This window comes from Plecotus auritus (assembly GCF_963455305.1).
Source record: "Plecotus auritus genome assembly, chromosome: 11".
Lineage (NCBI taxonomy): Eukaryota > Metazoa > Chordata > Mammalia > Chiroptera > Vespertilionidae > Plecotus > Plecotus auritus.
In genome coordinates, this window is record NC_137777.1 from 38,206,423 (window position 1) to 38,224,867 (window position 18,445).

At 40.8% G+C, this 18,445-nt stretch overlaps 1 protein-coding gene across 1 annotated transcript in view; it reads left to right on the forward strand.

Annotated features, from left to right (window-relative positions):
• Positions 1-18,445, forward strand: part of CSPP1 (centrosome and spindle pole associated protein 1) — a 114,067-nt gene that overhangs the window by 76,775 nt on the left and 18,847 nt on the right. Inside the window, 5 exon segments of the mRNA XM_080646347.1 lie at positions 1,403-1,550; positions 6,785-6,937; positions 9,930-10,042; positions 13,483-13,632; positions 16,517-16,663. Coding sequence (XP_080502473.1) covers positions 1,403-1,550; positions 6,785-6,937; positions 9,930-10,042; positions 13,483-13,632; positions 16,517-16,663 — 711 coding nt within the window.

Below are 18,445 nucleotides of genomic sequence, written 5' to 3' on the forward strand. Positions count from 1 at the left end.
TACCCCTAACCACTTCTGCCTGCCAGCCTGATCACCCCCTAACCCAGGGGTGGGCAAACTTTTTGACTCGAGGGCCACAATGGGTTCTTAAACTGGACCGGAGGGCCGGAACAAAAGCATGGATGGAGTGTTTGTGTGAACTAATATAAGTTCAAAGTAAAAGAGCGGAGGGGAGAGCAAGAGAACCGGATAGAACAGCCGGATCTGGCCCGCGGGCTGTAGTTTGCCCACGGCTGCCCTAACCACTCTCCTGCCAGCCTGATTGATGCCTAACTGCTCCCCTGCCAGCCTGTTTGCCCCTAACTGCCCTCCCCTGCAGGCCTGGTCACCCCTAACTGCCCTCCCCTGCAGGCCTGGTACCCCCCAAATGCTCTCTCCTGCAGGCCTGGGTCCCTCCCAACTCCCTTTCCCTGCAGGCCTGGTCGCTCCCAACTTCCCTCCTCTGCCGGCTTAGTCACCCCTAACTGCCCTCCCTTACAGGCCTGGTCCTTCCCAAGTGCCCTTTCTTGCTGACCATCTTGTGGTGGCCATCTTGTGTCTACATGGGGGCAGCCATCTTGTGTGTTGGAGTGATGGTCAATCTGCATATTACTCTTTTATTAGATAGGATAGAGGCCTGGTGCACAGGTGGGGGCCGGCTGGTTTGCACTGAAGGGTGTCCCGGATCAGGATGGGGGTTCCCTTGGGGCGTGGGGCAGCCTGGGCGAGGGGCCTGTGGTGGTTTGCAGGGCGGCCACACCCCCTGGCGACCCAAGCAGAGGCCCTGGTATCTGGGGTTTATTTATCTTCTACAATTGAAACTTTGTAGCCTGGAGCGGAGCCAAGCCTTCTGCTCGCTCCGTGGTGGCAGCCATTTCTATTGGGATTTATGTATCTTCTATAATTGAAACTTTGTAGCCTTAAGTGGAGGTCTGGGCTGGCCAGGGTGTGCGGAAAGCTTGCCTTCCTCCATCACCGGGGGCAACCCTAGCCTCCTGCTCTTTCCAGCTCCGTGGCTGCCACCATTTCTGTTTGGGTTTATGTATCTTCTATCATTGAAACTTTGTAGCCTTGAGTGGAGGCCTAGGCGGGCAAGGGCAGGCGGAAAGCTTGGCTTCCTCCATTGCCGGGGAAACCCAAGCCTCCCTCCTGCTCTCTGTGGCTGTAGCCATCTTGTTTGGGTTTATTTGCATATTTGCTCCTGATTGGCTTGTGGGTGTGGCTTGTGGGTGTAGTGGAGTGATGGTTAATTTGCATATTACTCTTTTATTAGATAGGATACTTGTGATTTTAAATTTTATAGTGAAGCATACTGAAACAGATCTCCATTTTTTTCTCTAGTAAGAAAGATGAGTTATTATAACTAACTTTTTGTATCAGAGTACTTGTAAGCACTTATTGTGATATTTCTTATGTTGTCAAGATTCGGGAAAGAGAACAGAGAAGGAAGAAAGAACGTGAAGAAAAGGAAGAATATGAAGCTAAGCTAGAGGCTGAAATGCGAAGTTACAACCCCTGGGGGAAAGGTGGAGGTGGTGCTCCTCTCAGGGACACAGAGGGAAACCTGATAAGTATGTTGTTTCCATTGATTTGTTGTTTTTAAAAGAAACATTTATTTATTTATTTTTAGGTTTTAAAGCTTCAGTGTTAAAAATAGTTACCTTAAACACAATTAAAATTAAAAACCATATAAGAAAAAACCACTTTCAGTATTTGACAGACAAAAAGATAATACTAATCAATAAGATATAAAGACCAACAGAAAATGGGCGAATATATATATTGAGATAATTCATAAGAGAACAAACATGTGTCAGCCTCATGAGCAAAGCAATACCAATTACATCAATTGAAATTATCTGAGAGAAAATTTGTGACCTATAACATTGGCAGAGATTCCATTTAATGCCATTTCATTTTTTAAGGCACTCATTTTTATGGAATTGTAAATTAGAACAGCTTTATTACAGGACAGTTGGATGATATAAATGAAAAGTTTTGATTGGTTTTGGTTTTATGGTATTAGAAACAATTATTTTTAACTTTTCAAAAGATTGGGGAGCAGAAAGTAGTGGGAATCATAGCCTGTAAGGCAAGGTCTCTTTTTATGCAGCTTAATGCAAAAAAGGTATTTGGTAAATATCTCTATGACAACACCTTAGAAAGCCTTTCTTCTTCAGAGTACTATTCATTTATTTCTATTATAAATTGCCTGTCTCTGATGAAGATAACTCAGTTGCAGAGAAAAGCTCATGTTAGTTGGCTAATATTTACCTGCACTAGTTAGAATTTAAAAAAAACTTCCGCCCTAACCGGTTTGGCTCAGTGGATAGAGCGTCGGCCTGTGGACTGGAGGGTCCCAGGTTCGATTCCGGTTGAGGGCATGTACCTTGGTTGCGGGCACATCCCCAGTGGGGTGTGTGCAGGAGGCAGCTGATTGATGTTTCTCTCTCATCGATGTTTCTAACTCTCTATTCCTCTCCCTTCCTCTCTGTAAAAAAATCAATAAAGTATATTTAAAAAAAATAAAAAAAAACTTCCTAGTAAAAGTAATAAAACCCTTATTACAAGGTTCTTTTTTTTAAAAAAAACTAGTAAGATAACTTTAAAATAAGTGATCTGGAATAGTGTGCAAGGGATGCTGTATTTAAATCATGTAAAAGATAAGGAATGAAAAATTTAAGTACTATTTATATATTATTTACCTGTATACTTGAGCCGTGGTCTAAGAAATTGTTCAGGTAGTAGAATTGTTTTCCACTGTGAATATGTGACATTTTCTTTGGTTATTTTGTTTGTTGCAGAATTATTCTTGTAATGCTTGCAATTTTATGTTAAACTAGAGGTCTGGTGCATGAAATTCCTGCATGGGAGCGGGGGGGAGAGGGTGTCTCTCAGCCCAGTCTGCACCCTCTCCAATCTGGGACATCCCTCTCACAATCTGGGACTGCTGGCTCCTAACCACTCGCCTGCCTGCCTGCCTGCCTTTCTGCCTGATTGCCCCTAACAGCTTCTGCCTGCCAGCCTGATCACCCCCTAACCACTTCCCTGCTGGCCTGATTTCCCCCAACTGCCCTCCCCTGCTGACCTGATCACCCCCAACTGCCCTCCCCTGCCGACCTGATCACCCACAGCTGCCCTCACCTGCTGGCCCGATCGCTCACAACTGCCCTCCCCTGCCGTAACCCGCCTCCTCCGCCGGAACTTGCCTCCATGCGAGGCAGCAGAGATGCTGGGACTGGCTTCCTCCATGCTGCGTGGAGCTAGGGACCCCCAGGCCTCACGGCATGCGTGGCCACTGGGCCCCGCCTCCGCTGTGCGTTCAGCCATCTTGTGGTGGCCATCTTGTGACGACGTCGCCTGCGAGGACCAACTAGGCTTTTATTAATATAGATGATATAATTTACATTTGAAGTAAAGGCCCCTTTTCAGTGACATCTTTGCTGTTGGCAAATTACACTCCTGACAGATGTGCCTTTTTTATTTTCATTTTTTAGCTGATTTCAAAACTTTTATTATCTCACAGGATAGATAAGGATTGACAATTGACTAATCTTTTTTTCCAGTTAAAATAAATGTAGATTTTTTTTATTGTTTAAGATATTACAAACGGTAGTACATATGTCTTTTTTTTTTTCCCACTGACATACCCCCAGCCTCCCCTACCCCCCATCACTTTCCCTCGTCCTCCCACCCCCAGTGTCTTGAGTCTGTTGGTTGTGCTTATATGCATGCATACAAGTCCTTTGGTTGATCTCTTACAGTATAGATTTGTTTTGATTGCTAAATCTGATAGTTTTAAATCTTTAAGAAATAATTTTGTACTCTGCTGAAACTAATTTTATTTTTATATAAATACATTGATTATTCTGAGAGGATCATGTGTAATCACAATGTGTATTATTATTCCTTGTGACTTCTCATTTATGTAGATTGGTCTTATGCTGTTCTAGTGAATTGGATGACAATGAGATTTGATTTCCTATTTAAATTATACCATTTTTGTGACTTTTTTTAGGAACTTCAATTTTCCCATCATCTTCCTATTTTCATTTTCCTCCATATCCAGATAGAGCTCAGGATTTGATGGTGATTTCAGCAGCACCTAGCTAATTCTCGTTTTACCAGTCCTTGGCACGTGGTAATTTTCTGGTAATCAGTTTTTCTCTGTGCTTTCACCCACTTCCTCCTTACATTTTCAGTTATTCCACTCCTTTCTCTCCTTCCATTACTAAACATACTGAGGTTACTTGTGTTCTTAAATACAAAACTCTTGACCTTGTTATACTTCCCTTATATAAAACACTTTCAAAAAGTAGTCTGTGCCTGTTGCTGCCAGTCTTGCCTCTTACTCGTTCATATTCCATGGTATGACTTCTAGCTCCCACCACTCGACGGATGCTACATTTCAGAATTAACTGGTCCTTATTTCCATTTGATGGTTTTAACCATTATTGGTCCTCCTCCTCTTTGAACTGTGTTGACAGTTCCTTCCTTTACATCCTGTGCACCCTCCCAGATGCTGTCCTCTCTTCAGTTGACATATTCATTTGGATGCATTTTATGAACAGGTTAAGTGCTTCAAGGTCTGTGAACATGATCTTTGTTCTAGGACTGTCTTCTGATACCGTGTTTTCCTTGAGTTAGATATGTTCTTCATCCGTTCTCTCCTACCTCATCTCTTCTACTCTGATGTTTCTCTTTAGGTCTACTCTGTGAATGATCCTTGTATAGCTCTTTCTTTGCCCCTGACCACTTGTAAAATTCTCTTCTTCACATTCGACCTGTCTTCTGAATCTTGGCACCTGAGGCTCGGTGGGTTATGTACATCTAGCATGCAAAACCAAACTTCACTTTGTCAATCCAGCTCATCGTTGCCTTTTCCTGTACATGCCTCATAATTCTGATCATTCAAACTGAAAAATGCTGAGTGGTTTGTTTTTTTTTGACTCCTCATATCCAGTCCGTTAATAAGACTAATCTATAGGTTTGCCTCCTCGGTGTTCTTTGAATTCTCTTTGTTTTCATTCATGTTACCACCATATTTGAGCTTTATAATGTCTTGCTTGGGCTTTTGCCATTTCTTCACAACTACTTCATTCTACTTTGTTTTTCACTCCAAGCTATATGTATCAAAAATATACCCAATCATAGTATTCTGTACTCAGAAATCAGTGAGGATTCTGGAATCTCACTGGCTGAGTTTATATTCTTGCTGTGCTATTTACTGGCTTTGTGATCTTTGGGAAAATTAATTTTCTCATCTGTAATACTGGGGTGAAAGTAATAGTACCAGGTCATATAAGTTATTTAGAATATAAAGTAGTGATTATTAAATGTTAGCTACCATGATTGTTAGTACTACTTTTATAACCACCAAAACTGCCTCTCCTCCTATGTGCTTCTGCAGAACAGAACTGAGAATCATCAGTGTGTATTTCAGCGTATTTCAGAATAGTCATCCAGCCTGCACTTTCCCATTTGTCATTGCTCTTTTACATGTGTTTTGTGCTCTAGTCAAGCTGGCCTACTTTAATGTTGTCGGAACACTTCATGTTTACCCCCTTGGAACTGTTTCTCACACTGTTCTTTCTTTATTAGACTTTCCCACCCACCTTTACTTTTGGAACTCTCAGTCCATCCTGTCCTAAATGTTGCAACAGGATCTTAACTTTACTCATTCAGAACTCTTCTTCTCTTTGGTAACATTCACATGTTACTTGCCATGTTCTATATGGTATTCTAATTGTGATTCATGTTCAAAACACATCCTTGAACATAACAGGCCTCCTGCTAAATACTTTTTATATCCAGGTTTCAGTTTGCTTTCATTGCTGCAGTACTGTTCAAATTGTGTGCGGAGAACTACTTTCTATTTGTTAAAGCTTTTGAGTTCTTCAGTCATTCAGATCTGTTTTCTGGTTGTTTGAACCAGTCCTACATGTTCAGATTTTTGCCATTCTATCTGTTGTTGTGTTACAAATCACCCCAACATGTAGCATTTTACAATAACAAACATTTATTATCTTGTAGTTCTGTGGATCAGTAATTTATGAGTGGGTTAGCTGGATGGTTCTGTCTCAGGGTCCCTCATGAGTTGCAGTCCAAGATGTCAGAGGTGGGGCTGTAGTCGTCTGAAGGCTTGACTGGTCTGGAAAGTCTGTTTCCAATCTGGCTCCCTCACATGGCTCCGGAGGCCTCAGTTTCTGGTCGCATGAGCCTCTCCCTATGGCTCCTTCAGTGTCCTGGTGATAAAATGGCTGGCTTTCTTCAGAGTGAGGGAGGCAGTAGATCAAACAGTGTGGAAACCATTATGTCTTTTCATGAAGGAGCCTCAGAAGTCATATACCTTTATTCTGCAATATCCTGTTTATAAGTGAGTTAGGAACAATGGCCCACACTCAAGGAGAGGGGAAGGGAGAATTGTCAAAGGGTTTGTGGCTATGTTTTAAAACTGCACAGATTATATTTTTCCATTAGGAACGCTAATGATCTTGGGTAAAATTCACTATGACGTGTTTGAATTGTTGCTATATTTTCTGTATTAAAGAGAATCCAGGTTCTGAAGTAACAAGAGATAAATATGGTTTTTAAGGGTTGTCAAAGATCTATATATTCTTAAGTTCTCTACTAATTTTGAGTTTGTTTTGTAACATTATTTTCTAAAAATCTTCTAAGTTTTCAGGGCACCGAGATATTGTTGAATTATTCCAGCTCTGTCCTGTTGTTGTTTTTAACATGTATTAAGCATACTAATTATAAAAATGTATTTATTGAAATAAATGGCTTATTTTTCCCCTCTCAGCTGATTTGAATAAGATGCACAGACAAAATATAGATGCCTACCATAACCCAGATGCAAGACCATATGAAGATAAAAGGGCTGTTGTATCTCTAGACCAAAATTTAGCCACTTCAAATGCTGAGAGCCTAGAAGATTCTGCAAATAAAAACTCAGGTGTTTAATCACATTCTATCTTTTCTTTTACATTTCTAAAATTGTTCAGTAACATTTCTGTTCTCTGATGAAGTCTTACTATATTGAGAATTTGGTTATTCTGAGTCAGGAAGCATAACATGTTATTTGTGCTTTTTATACCTTTTCTTCATAGGTGTTTTGAAAAAAGTGAATAAGGAAACATAGATTGCTTCTTAATACTGTTTCTTCTCAGCTTTATAATTTGCTTATGCATGTTTTAGCTGCTGCTAACATTTCTATTTTGCTATAGAAGGACATTGCTCAAAATCAACTAGTCTTTTTACACATTGTTTTTTATACCCGTAACTATTTGAATTGGTGAGAGGTATCAGATGTGGTATGACAAATTGTACAATAAAATTAATTTTTAGCTTGTTTTTTAATAATCATTTGCTCTCCCTTGTAAAACCACAATGTACAAAGAAATGAATAATTAAAAGTTTAATTTGATATCGAGTCACATCTCCCTCCCCCTTTTTTAGCAAATATCTTTGGTTTGCTGTTAAGCAACATCCATCAATTAAAAGTTCCAGAAATTGAAAATTACTCATCTTTCTTTATGACTTTCCAGAAAAAATTGGCATTATTTTTTCTCAAAGAAATTTGATGCATATAAAAGTAACCAGTTATTTGCTACAAATTCTGCTTTTCTACTTTCACAGAAGTTTTGATGTTAGATTAGAAAAGAACTTTACATTAGGAAGTCCTTTTAAAATACCTTGGACTAAATTTTTTTATTTTATTTTTAAGCCTTATGATTTACTGGCCAAACTGTGATTAGAATCACTAGCCTTGCATCTTTCAATCCTTAGATGGCAGCGCTACTCTGTGCAGCCTTTCTTAACACTCAGGAGGTGGAGTGTGTGTGGTTTCTGTGGGCAGCCTGTACCACTATTTGATCGCTAATTATCAGGAATGCTTTCTTACTTTGATCCGTAGGTCCACTTTAATAGATTTTGCCCCGTAGATCCACTTTAAGTTTTGGGAGCACTAAACTTTTGATTTTGATTAAATTATTGATTTGATTCTCACTCTGGGTCTGTAATAATTTAATGTGCAGTAGGAGCATTAAAATACCTTTTCATATTATTGCTGCTAAGAGAATTTTGGCTTCTTTCTGATTATCATTATTTTTTCTCTTAATTTGCCTTTTCTTCTCATAGTCTATATTGAGATCTCAGTGCTACAGACCCCATTCTCTGCCCGTTTCTTCCGCACCCAGTACTGTTTACAGTTCTGTTTCAGCCTCGCACTTTCTGTCTTAGTAACAATCACTTAGCTCCGCTTACCAGCAAACCCTGGAAAAATAAACAGTTTCTATGACCCCTTCCCAGGAAACAACACAGCATGATGATTAAATATGCTCAGCAGAATTTGTTGTCCATAGCCTTTCTGCACACCACCAGGGTTTCCCTCATTTTTTGTGAGTTGAAATTTTCTAAATTAATTTTCATTCTCTAATAACCTAAAATAGACTTTCTGAATGCAATACTTATCCAAAGTTCACCTAACTTGTTGCTATGCCATAATATATGTGTATGAGTGTCAGTGTATGTATACACATATGTATAAATGTTCGTGTATTTATACACGTGTGCACATATTCATATGTGGCATTAATATTTAAAGGCCTTAGGGAACTTGAATATATCTAAAAATTGAATGTTATAATGTGTCCTTAAGGTTCATGATTAATGTTTTGTCTGTTTTGAGGTCTTCCTAATTTTCCCCCACTTATAGTTCTTGGATGAAGAACCATATTTATGAAGTCCATACTAATTTGGCTTAAATTTATTTTGTGGCTTATCATGATGTCTAGATATATTTTTATTTACTTGGTATAGAACAAGTGTTTCCCTGTGATTTTAATTTTATAATTTATTATAAATGTTTAGAAGAATTTATCCTTGTCTTTGATAATATTTCTTCTCTAATTGCCTCAAAGGCTTAGAATTTGAGTGATCATTGAAGTGAAACATACCATTCAATTTTATTTTGCTACCAGCTTTTATACCATAGCATAAGATTATAATGTATAAGTATTGATTTGGCAGTCTGCTGATCTATTCAAATAAATATTCATAAATTTAAATACAGAGCAAAGAGACCTAAATAGCAGCTCAACTCTCAGTCAGCCTACACAAACTATATGAGTGCGAGAAAGTAAATGTTTAAAATGATGGTACAAAATGGTACAAAGAATGAGTCGGTACATAAAAAATGATACAAAAAGTTACATGAAGCTTAAATTTAAATACAATTTTTTCTTTCTGCATTCATAGACACTCCTCAGGTATAATTATTTTTCAACTTGATTTTATGAAATATTTTCCTTTCCCAGAATGTGTAATACTACTTATAGGTAATAGATAACATTTTAATTATTTATGTTTATGTCCCAATTAACTAGATAGAATTTTTAAATAAAAATTATTATAATGATTAAAAGAGTCATTTCAATTTTAAAAAAGATTTTAGATTTTACTTTATTGTTTATTTTAATCATGGATGGAAGACTTGGAATTACTGATTTTTTAAAACAACTTAGATATTTTTTACATATATGTACATAATACATTTAATATATAATTAAGCAGTTTCTTAAGAAAAGGATATTTACATACATGAGAACTTTTTTTTTTTTTTTCTCTCCATAAATTTTACTTTAAAGCCTTTCCTGTAATCAGAGTTGATTAGCTATTACCTTTTATGTTGGTGTCTTTAAGGTACAGATATATTATGATTTTTCAACTATTTTATTTTAGTTTCACCATTTTGCTTTCTCGCGTTACTTTCACTTGGTCTTCAGATTCTAATCTCAGCCTTCCTTTTTGATTGTAACCTCTGGATTTCCATATTTAGCACATTTTTTTTTTCAAAATATGAATTTAATAGCTAACTCTTCATTCCTGACTGTTTACTTTTTCTAAGCATTGTCTAATGGTATGTTTTGGCAAATTTCTCTTTCAAGGACACATGCAAATACAGAGCTCTCCTTTTGCTCGGGGAAATGTATTTGGTGAGCCCCCAACTGAACTTCAGATTAGACAGCAAGAATCATACAAGAATTTTCTTCGGTTTCAGGTGAAATGTTTATTTGATCATGGTTTCAAATTTCATAAAGGTTTTAATGAACTGAACTTGCAAAGATTTTTATCCACATGATGAATAAATTTTAAGGTGCCATGCAGTTATCTACAATTTGTAACATATATCAGATATAGGTAGTACTAAAATTATGTCACTTAATTTGAAAAAAAGAATAAGGAGACAGGTATACCAGTTGACTTAATCTTTTCTAAACTTTATTAAATCACTAATCGTTAAAGAGTGCTGAAATTTCTAAAACTGAAGGTAATAAAACATTCACCTTTTAGGTATAGAATTACTCTTTCTAGATGCTTATGTGTTAGTAGAATGTCAATAGTTTTCCCCCCAAAAGATTTGATATTCTTGACTCAGTAGTATAGATTGTAAATGAATTAAAATACATCTAATCACAATTGCATTTATTTGCTGCATTTATGTATGTAAACAAATAGCATTTAAAATATTAGAAATGCCCAAAGGAAGGCACTTGTGCATCCAGTGTTTATTAAGCAAACAGACTTCTCCCATGCTGTGCCCACCCTTGTGCTGAATACTAGGGAGAGCACCTGAGAGGAACGAGAGACCTGCCCAGGAGGGACTCACAGTTTCTTCTCCCCTCCCGTCACCCCTTCTCCACCCACACTGACATTCCAGTGTCAAATTAATTCTGGGATCTACTTAATCTTCCTTTCATAGGACTTCACATGTTACTCTTTTTTTTTTTTTTTTTTTTTTTACTCAAACCCTGGTAGTAGCTTTTCTTTTCTACAGGAATTTTCAAATTCCTTAGCCTGACATTTAAGGCTATCCAATCTAATCCCAGCCTCTTAAATTCCTCTAAAAGAGATTCTACTCAAAGATGTTACCTTTCTAATTCTAATTTTGTGGACCCTTACCTAAGGGAATGACATAATAAATGCAGCCTTAAGGATGCTCTGGCATTAGTGTTTAGGATCTATTATTGGGAGGTTTAAAACTTTGGAAGCAGGGGTATTTTACTAGAGTGGTGACTGTGGAAATGATGGAAAGACCTTTCTCATGAATGACAGAATGAATAGAGTTATAGAATATCAGAAAGTGGAATCAGAGGCTCCAAAGATATTGGCCACTCCAGTCAGGCAGCAGCATTTTGAGGGTTATAGAGTTACTGGTTGAACTTGAAAGATCCTGTGGTATGTTGCCTGTACTGACAGCAAGTAAAAATTCAAGTAGCTTCTATTGTACTTAGCAAGTGTTACATGGTCTAGGGTAGAATTCAGGAAAAAACAAATATTGCAAATGTATAGCTTGTTATTGTTTATAAGATACTTTTACAGATAGTATCTCATTAAACCTCAAAACTCTCTGAGAAAGGTATTTTATTTTATGATGTGCAATTAAAATACAGGCAGAGAGGCTCATCTATGGTGGTAGAGCTAGCCATTATGAAGCCACTGCTGGAACCCAAGTCTCACTTCAGCATCACATCTGTAGGTACAGAACTTATAGTTCTAGGGAATTTTTCCCTCTGGAAAAATCTAATAGTGGGGACGCTCTGACTATGTTAGTTTCAGAGTAAGTCCAGCTTTCAGTTCTCCCACCTGTAAACCCTCAGTGTCAAATGGTGGTTTACATATTTTCTTTTACCAGTCTCTTAACTGTCCCCATTTTTCACCCTCAAAGTCTAACCCAGAACTAGCTAAATGATATTTATTATTACTAGCAACAGTAGTATAGTATGAGACAGATATAAATCCAAACTTAAGTGTTAAAAGAGATGCTATAAAATGTTCAGATCTGTGCACAAAGATGGCCTTGGCTCCTTATCTGTACCAAAAATTTAAGTTATGCACAGAAGTCTTCATGTGGTTAAAATTTGATAAACAACATGTGAGTGTTTAGGCACCATTTTTAATTAGAACTTTAAAAATAAAACATTTACTAAACTATTTGTAGAACCTTTGAAACATTTTTGTATTACACAGTTTGAAAACCACTCACCTAGAAGCTAGCTTTCCTCTTTCTGATGAGGTTTATGTAGCATTTCTGTTGGAACGACATTTCTATGGACTCATTAGGTGTGTGACTCATTTATGATTGTGACCCTTAATGGAGAAGCGACCCTGATTGTGATTTTTTTTTCACAGAGTGGGAAGAAATGGGGAACTGAGTGTTAGATGTGATATTTTGCTATATAGATCATAAATGATGTTTTCTCTAGGAATATGATACTTGGAGAAATGATTAAGTGCATACTGCTTAGTACTAAATGTTAGGCTTGTGCATATTTACTGGTGTTGTGAGAAAGAAGAGTTGGAAAAAGCCCTAGCCTGTGCAATCATTGGACATGTATGAAGGTTAAAGTTCTTACAGCTCAAATGATCAACAGCGCTAGACATAACAATGTTGAAGCTAGAGGCAGTGCGGATAGGAACAGTAAACTAATACAAATGGCCATAATTAATGTGTACTTAAGAGTAACTGAAACCTATTGAATACCAGTATGCATGCTTCCTTCCCTACTTCACTCTTGGAGGATGCAGCCAGGGGTCCTCAAACTACGGCCCGCGGCCACATGCGGCCCGCCGAGGACATTTATCCGGCCCGCCGGGTGCCTCTGCCTGTCCTGCTTAGCAGCCGACTCGTCCCAGGCCCGCAGTGCGCATAGGAATTTGTTCATAGTTTGTTTTTTTTAAACTATAGTCCGGCCCTCCAACAGTCTGAGGGACAGTGAACTGGCCCCCTGTTTAAAAAGTTTGAGGACCCCTGATGCAGACTCTCAGAGGGTCCCTTCTGTCAGAACTTGGACTCTGCCTTAGAATGTCCCCCAGGGTGACATTGAGCACTGCATGCCACAGGGGCCATTCAAGATGAAACCTTGTGCTGAGTTCTGGTGGCTGAAGTCCTCCTGACCTTACACTCGCCAGTAGATAAGACAGAAGGAAGGACGTTCTGAGGGAGGGGTTCTTGCATAAAGAATGGTTGGATGCTGAAACACTGATTTGCTGTTTCAGGATACTAATCAAGCCAGGGAGCTGAGACATCTCGTATCCGTTGCTACAGAATAACATAAACATGGATTGCTTCCTCAGTACCTTCGGTAGAGGAGGAACTCTCACATTTTCCACATAAATTTTCTTTACATCCATTCTTTGAGCACTCCTTTGAGATGTAGACATTCATATCTCTTTTTACAAGAGGAGGAAACTGAACAAGGAAGTTTCTTAAGGTCTCATAGTTTGTAAGTATTTGGTAGAGCTAGAATGTCACTCATAGCTCTTAACATTACACTATGTAGCCTTCCTAATAAAATACAAGAAATGAAAAATTTAGGAAGTTATTTTAACTTGCAGAAAGAGGATACAAATGTTGAGTTCATAGGTTACTAAGAAAAAATAAGTGGTATTCCAACTTTGTAATAGTTGACAAAGAAATAACTAGGCTTAATTCTTTAGATTGAGGAGAAGAAACAAAGAGAGGAAGCTGAGCGTGAGAGACTGAGGATTGAAGAAGAAAAAGAAGAAAAACGGCTAGCAGAACAGAGGGCGCGGATCCAGCAAGAGTATGAAGAGGAACAGGAGAAGAAACGAGAGAAAGAGGAGGAGGTGCATTTTTTTCCTACTCCAGTTTTTTATTAGTCTGAAGTGGAATTTTTATTCTGACTTGAAAAGATACGTATTACTTACAGAGGAGATCAGTCCTGGGGTACATTTAGATAATTCCAGATCAATATCCACTCATTGTATATTATTCTATTAAAGTTGAAAGACTAGGTTAAGGAAAGAGATAAATGATGACATTTTAAGCCAAGGATATTATACGACTAGAGGCCTGATGCACGAATTCGTGCACGGGTTGGGTCCGGTCCGCCTGCCCCGATGGGGGCTGATCGGGCCAGGCCAGCGGGGGGGAAGGGGACGCGGGGGGCCGATTGGGGCTGTGCCAGCCAGGGGTGGGGGGCGCAGGAAGTTGGCTGGCCTGCCTGGCCCCCAATTGGGGTGGGGGAGCAATCAGGGGCGGGGCTGGCTGGGAGAAGGGGCCGTGGGTGGTTGGGGGGTGCTGATAAGGGCCCTAATTGGGCCAGTTGGCTGCCGTAGTGTGTGACATAGCGATCGGTGGTTCCAGTTGTTTTGGCGGTCCGGTTGCTTGGCTTTTATATATACACTAGAGGCCCGGTGCACGAAATTCGTGCACGGGGGTGTGTGTTTCTCAGCCCAGCCTGCATCCTCTCCAATCTGGGATCCCTCTCACAATCCAGGACTGCTGGCTCCCAACTGCTCGCCTGCCTGCCTTCCTGATTGCCCCTAACCGCTTCTGCCTGCCAGCCTGATCACCCCCTCACCACTCCCCTGCCAGCCTGATTGATGCCTAACTGCTCCCCTGCCAGCCTGTTTGCCCCTAACTGCCCTCCCCTGCAGGCCTGGTCACGCCTAACTACCCTCCCCTGTAGGCCTGGTCCCCAACAACTGCCCTCCCCTGCAGGCCTGGTCCCCCCCAACTGCTTTCCCTGCAAGCCTGGGTCCCCCCTAACTGCCCTTCCCTGCAGGCTTGATCGCCCCCAACTGTCCTCCACTGCAGGCCTGGTCCCTCCCAAATGCCCTCCCCTACTGGCCATCTTGTGGCAGCCATCTTGTGTCCACATGGGGGCAGCCATCTTTGACCACATGGGGGGGCAGCCATCTTGTGTGTTGGAGTGATGGTCAATTTGCATATTACTCTTTTATTAGATAGGATATATAGATGCCTAATCTATACTAATCTTACCTAATAATAGACAAACATGTAAATTGACCGTACCTCCGCTACGCCCATAGCCAATCAGAGTGAGTATGCAAATTAACCCAACAAAGATGGTGGTTAATTTGCATACATAGGCGCCCAGCGCCTGGGTCCCAGGAACATCCTGGGACCCAGGTCACTCTGAGGTAGGCCCCGTGTGGGCCCTGAGCAGCCTGGGAAGGGCCTGAGCCAGGGGGCTCCTGGGCAGGGCCAAGCCTGCGATCAGAGCCAATGGGGCAGGGGCGGAGCCAGCAATCGGAGGGAGCTGGGGGTCCCTTGCCCAGGCCAAAAGCCTCGGCAGGCCTGGGCAGGGGCGGAGCCGGCGATCGGAGGGAGCTGGGGGTCCCCTGCCCAGGCCCCGAGGCTTTAGGCCTGGGCCGGGGTCAAGCTGGCAATCTGAGGGAGCTGGGGGTCCCCTGCTCAGGCCTAAAGCTTTGGCCAGAGGCTTTAGGCCTGGGCAGGGCCCAGCTGGTGATTGGTGTGAACTACAGAGGAAACACCTTTCCGACTGCTCATTGGCTAAGCTTCCTGTTTGCCACTGGTAATATTCTTAGTAACTTGGGTAATAAGAATCCAAAAATGTGATCTAGGATTTTTCCACCACACTTCTGGAGAAAAAAACGAAGGTCCACTGCTAGAGGGCTAAGAAATGTCATATCCTGCCCTAGCCGGTTTGGCTCAGTGGATAATGCCTCGGCCTGCCGACCGCAGGGTCTGGGTTCAATTCTGATCAAGGGCATGTACCTAGGTTGCAGGCTCCTCCCTGGCTGGGGCCCAGGTCAGGGCTCATGCAGGAGGCAACCAATCAAAGTGTTCCTCTCACTTTGATGTTTCTTTCTGTCTTTCCCTTTCTCTTCCACATTCTCTAAAAGTCAATGGAAACATATCCTCAGGTGAGGATAAAAAAAAAAAAAAAGAAAGAAATGTCATATCCTATGAAAGACACATCTTGAAAGTGCCTAAAGAAAGTTGTCATTTTTTCATGGTGAAGGGATCGGAGTTCGTGTTGATGAAAACACCTTGGTGGCTGTGGTGACTGGCAGTGGCTGCAGTAGCAGGGTGATGGGGTTGGTGCCTTCCCCTGATCAGCCCGGTCGCCTCCCACAAAGGGAGGCCAGACTGCGGCTTAGGCACGCTCCCCGGGGGGAGCGTGCCTAAGCCATCAGTAGGACATCTCCTGAGGGCTCCTAGTATGTGAGAGGGGGCAGGTTGGGCTGAGGGTCCCCCCACCCCAAGTGTATGAATTTTGTGCACCTGGCCCCTAGTAAAAGAGTAAGCTGCAAATTGACCGTACCTTCGTGATGCCCACCAGCCAATCAGGAGTGAGTATGCAAATTAACCCAACAAAGTTAGCGGGTTAATTTGCATACATAGGCGCCGAGCGGCCAGGGGCGGGGTGGGATACAGGTGTTCTGCCCTGCCCCAGCTGCTCCAGGCCTCTGGGCAGCGTGGGAAGGCGGGAAGGCAGCTCCTGCGGGAGCGAAGGTGGTGCCGGCAGCCAGGGGAAGGAAGGCCCATTCTTTCAGGAATCTTCGTGCATCGGGCCTCTAGTACTTTATTATTAAGCAAACAACTTCTTGATGTTAAAGAACACTATTTCATTTATATCTTCAATTTTATATCTATTTTAGACAAATAAGGCAGCACATTTTTGAATGGACTATAAGAATGTATGTACGGAGTGTATATAGTTTTCTCTTTATTTTAAAGCAAAGACTAAAAAATGAAGAGCTTATTCGGTTAGCTGAAGAAAGACGAAAAGAAGCAGAAAAAAAGAAGAAAGAAGAAGAAGAAAAACATAACCAACAACTTCAGCACTACTACGAAAGAGAAAATATAATTGGGGAAGAAACAAAGGTAAGCTTCAGACAAAAATGCCAACCCTGTAGGTTATCCCACTTTGAGTGTGAGTGTTGTAGAGTTGTTATTATAAAGGGGAGAGTGGAGGAGGGGCATTTGCCCCCCTTCTATTGTTCAGTGGCCTCTGGGTGCCCAAACTGAACTCCTGGTACCTGGTGATGTCATTGAACTTCGTTGCTGTTTTCCCCCAGTAAGTGTGATAACTAGGTTTACTTAGCTTGTAGTCTTGTTCCTATTGTCTGTGGACCAGCACCCTCCAAACCCAGGACAAGTACAGAAATTGAGAGTAAGTGTTTGGAAACTTACGTAGCTGTTTGTCAAAGTAATTTGATGTCTGTTGAATCTACTACTACAGAGTTGGTCTTAAATTGTATCATGTCTTGTTAAAATTTTTCATTTATCTAGTAATGCGTTCTGACTCTGTTTGCACATTTGTCCACAATGGATTGGAAATTAGAGAAAACCTGGAGGCTCACCACAGACTGGTTTGAAGTCGGTACTCTGAAGTAGAGGAGGGTTGTAGTTCACAGTTAGGTACATGAATCAAAGTTGTTAGCTTTTCTTCCTAGAAAGCCACTTGCCCCTTAGGGCAGTGGTGGGCAAACTGCAGCTCGCGAGTCACATGGGGCTCTTTGGCCCCTTGAGTGTGGCTCTTCCACAAAATATCACATGCGGGAGCGCACGTACAGTGCGATTGAAACTTCGTGGCCCATGTGCAGAAGTCGGTTTTCGGCTCTCAGAAGAAATTTCAGTCGTTGTACTATTGATATTTGGCTCTGTTGACTAGTGAGTTTGCCGACCACTGCCTTAGAGGATCTAGTTTAAACCTGTGCTCATATTTCAAAGCTGTATTTAAAATTCTTTATGCATAGCTATCACGGGGGACTTATAAAAATGTATATTCTTGGGTCTCATCTATAAAGTATCTGATTTACTGAGTCTGAGGCCAGCCCAGGAATCTGCATTTTAAAAGCATCCTTAGGGGTTCAGATGCAGTTGGCTTGTAGACCACACTTTTTAAAAAATATGTTTTTATTGATTTCACAGAGTAGTGGAGGGGGAGAGAGAGATAGAAACATCAATGATGAGAGAGAATCATTGGTTGCTTCTGGCATGCCCCACAGTGGGGCTCGAACCCACAATCTGGGCATGTGCCTTGACCAGGAATCGAACTGTGACCTCCTGGTTCATATGTCGATGCTCAACCACTGAGCCACACCAGCCAGGCTCTCTACTCTTTTAGTTTTTGTCACCATTTTTTATATTTTTAGCTTGTATATTTATTTAGTTAAAAATAATTTTTAAACCCTAATCTGAGAGTTAAATCTTTTAGATAGGATGTCTAAATCTATGTTTATTATAACCAGTCTATTCGATCATATTAATGCAATTTCTAACTTGTTTTGCTCCCTTGATAGTTACTTGTTTCCTTATTATGTGGACGATGCTTTATTTACTTCATTCTCTACAGATTATATTGTCTTTATGATTCTGCTTTTGGTCACCTAGAAGTTTTATCAGAGTCACCAGTGAATGTATTTGATTTTCTGCTGTGCAAAGTGAAAAATTTAACATCTACATATATGCTCTGATCTGGAGAGGTGTTTTTACCCAAATTACAATTGCATTTTGTTGGGAGTTTTTATGTTTTCAGCATTTTGATTTTAATGTGAAGTGAGAACTGTTAGCTTTATTACACTGTAAACTGAAATCCTGTTTTATTTTTGTGTGGAGACATGGAACCCTAATTTGATCTGGAAACTCCCTCCCTCATGATGC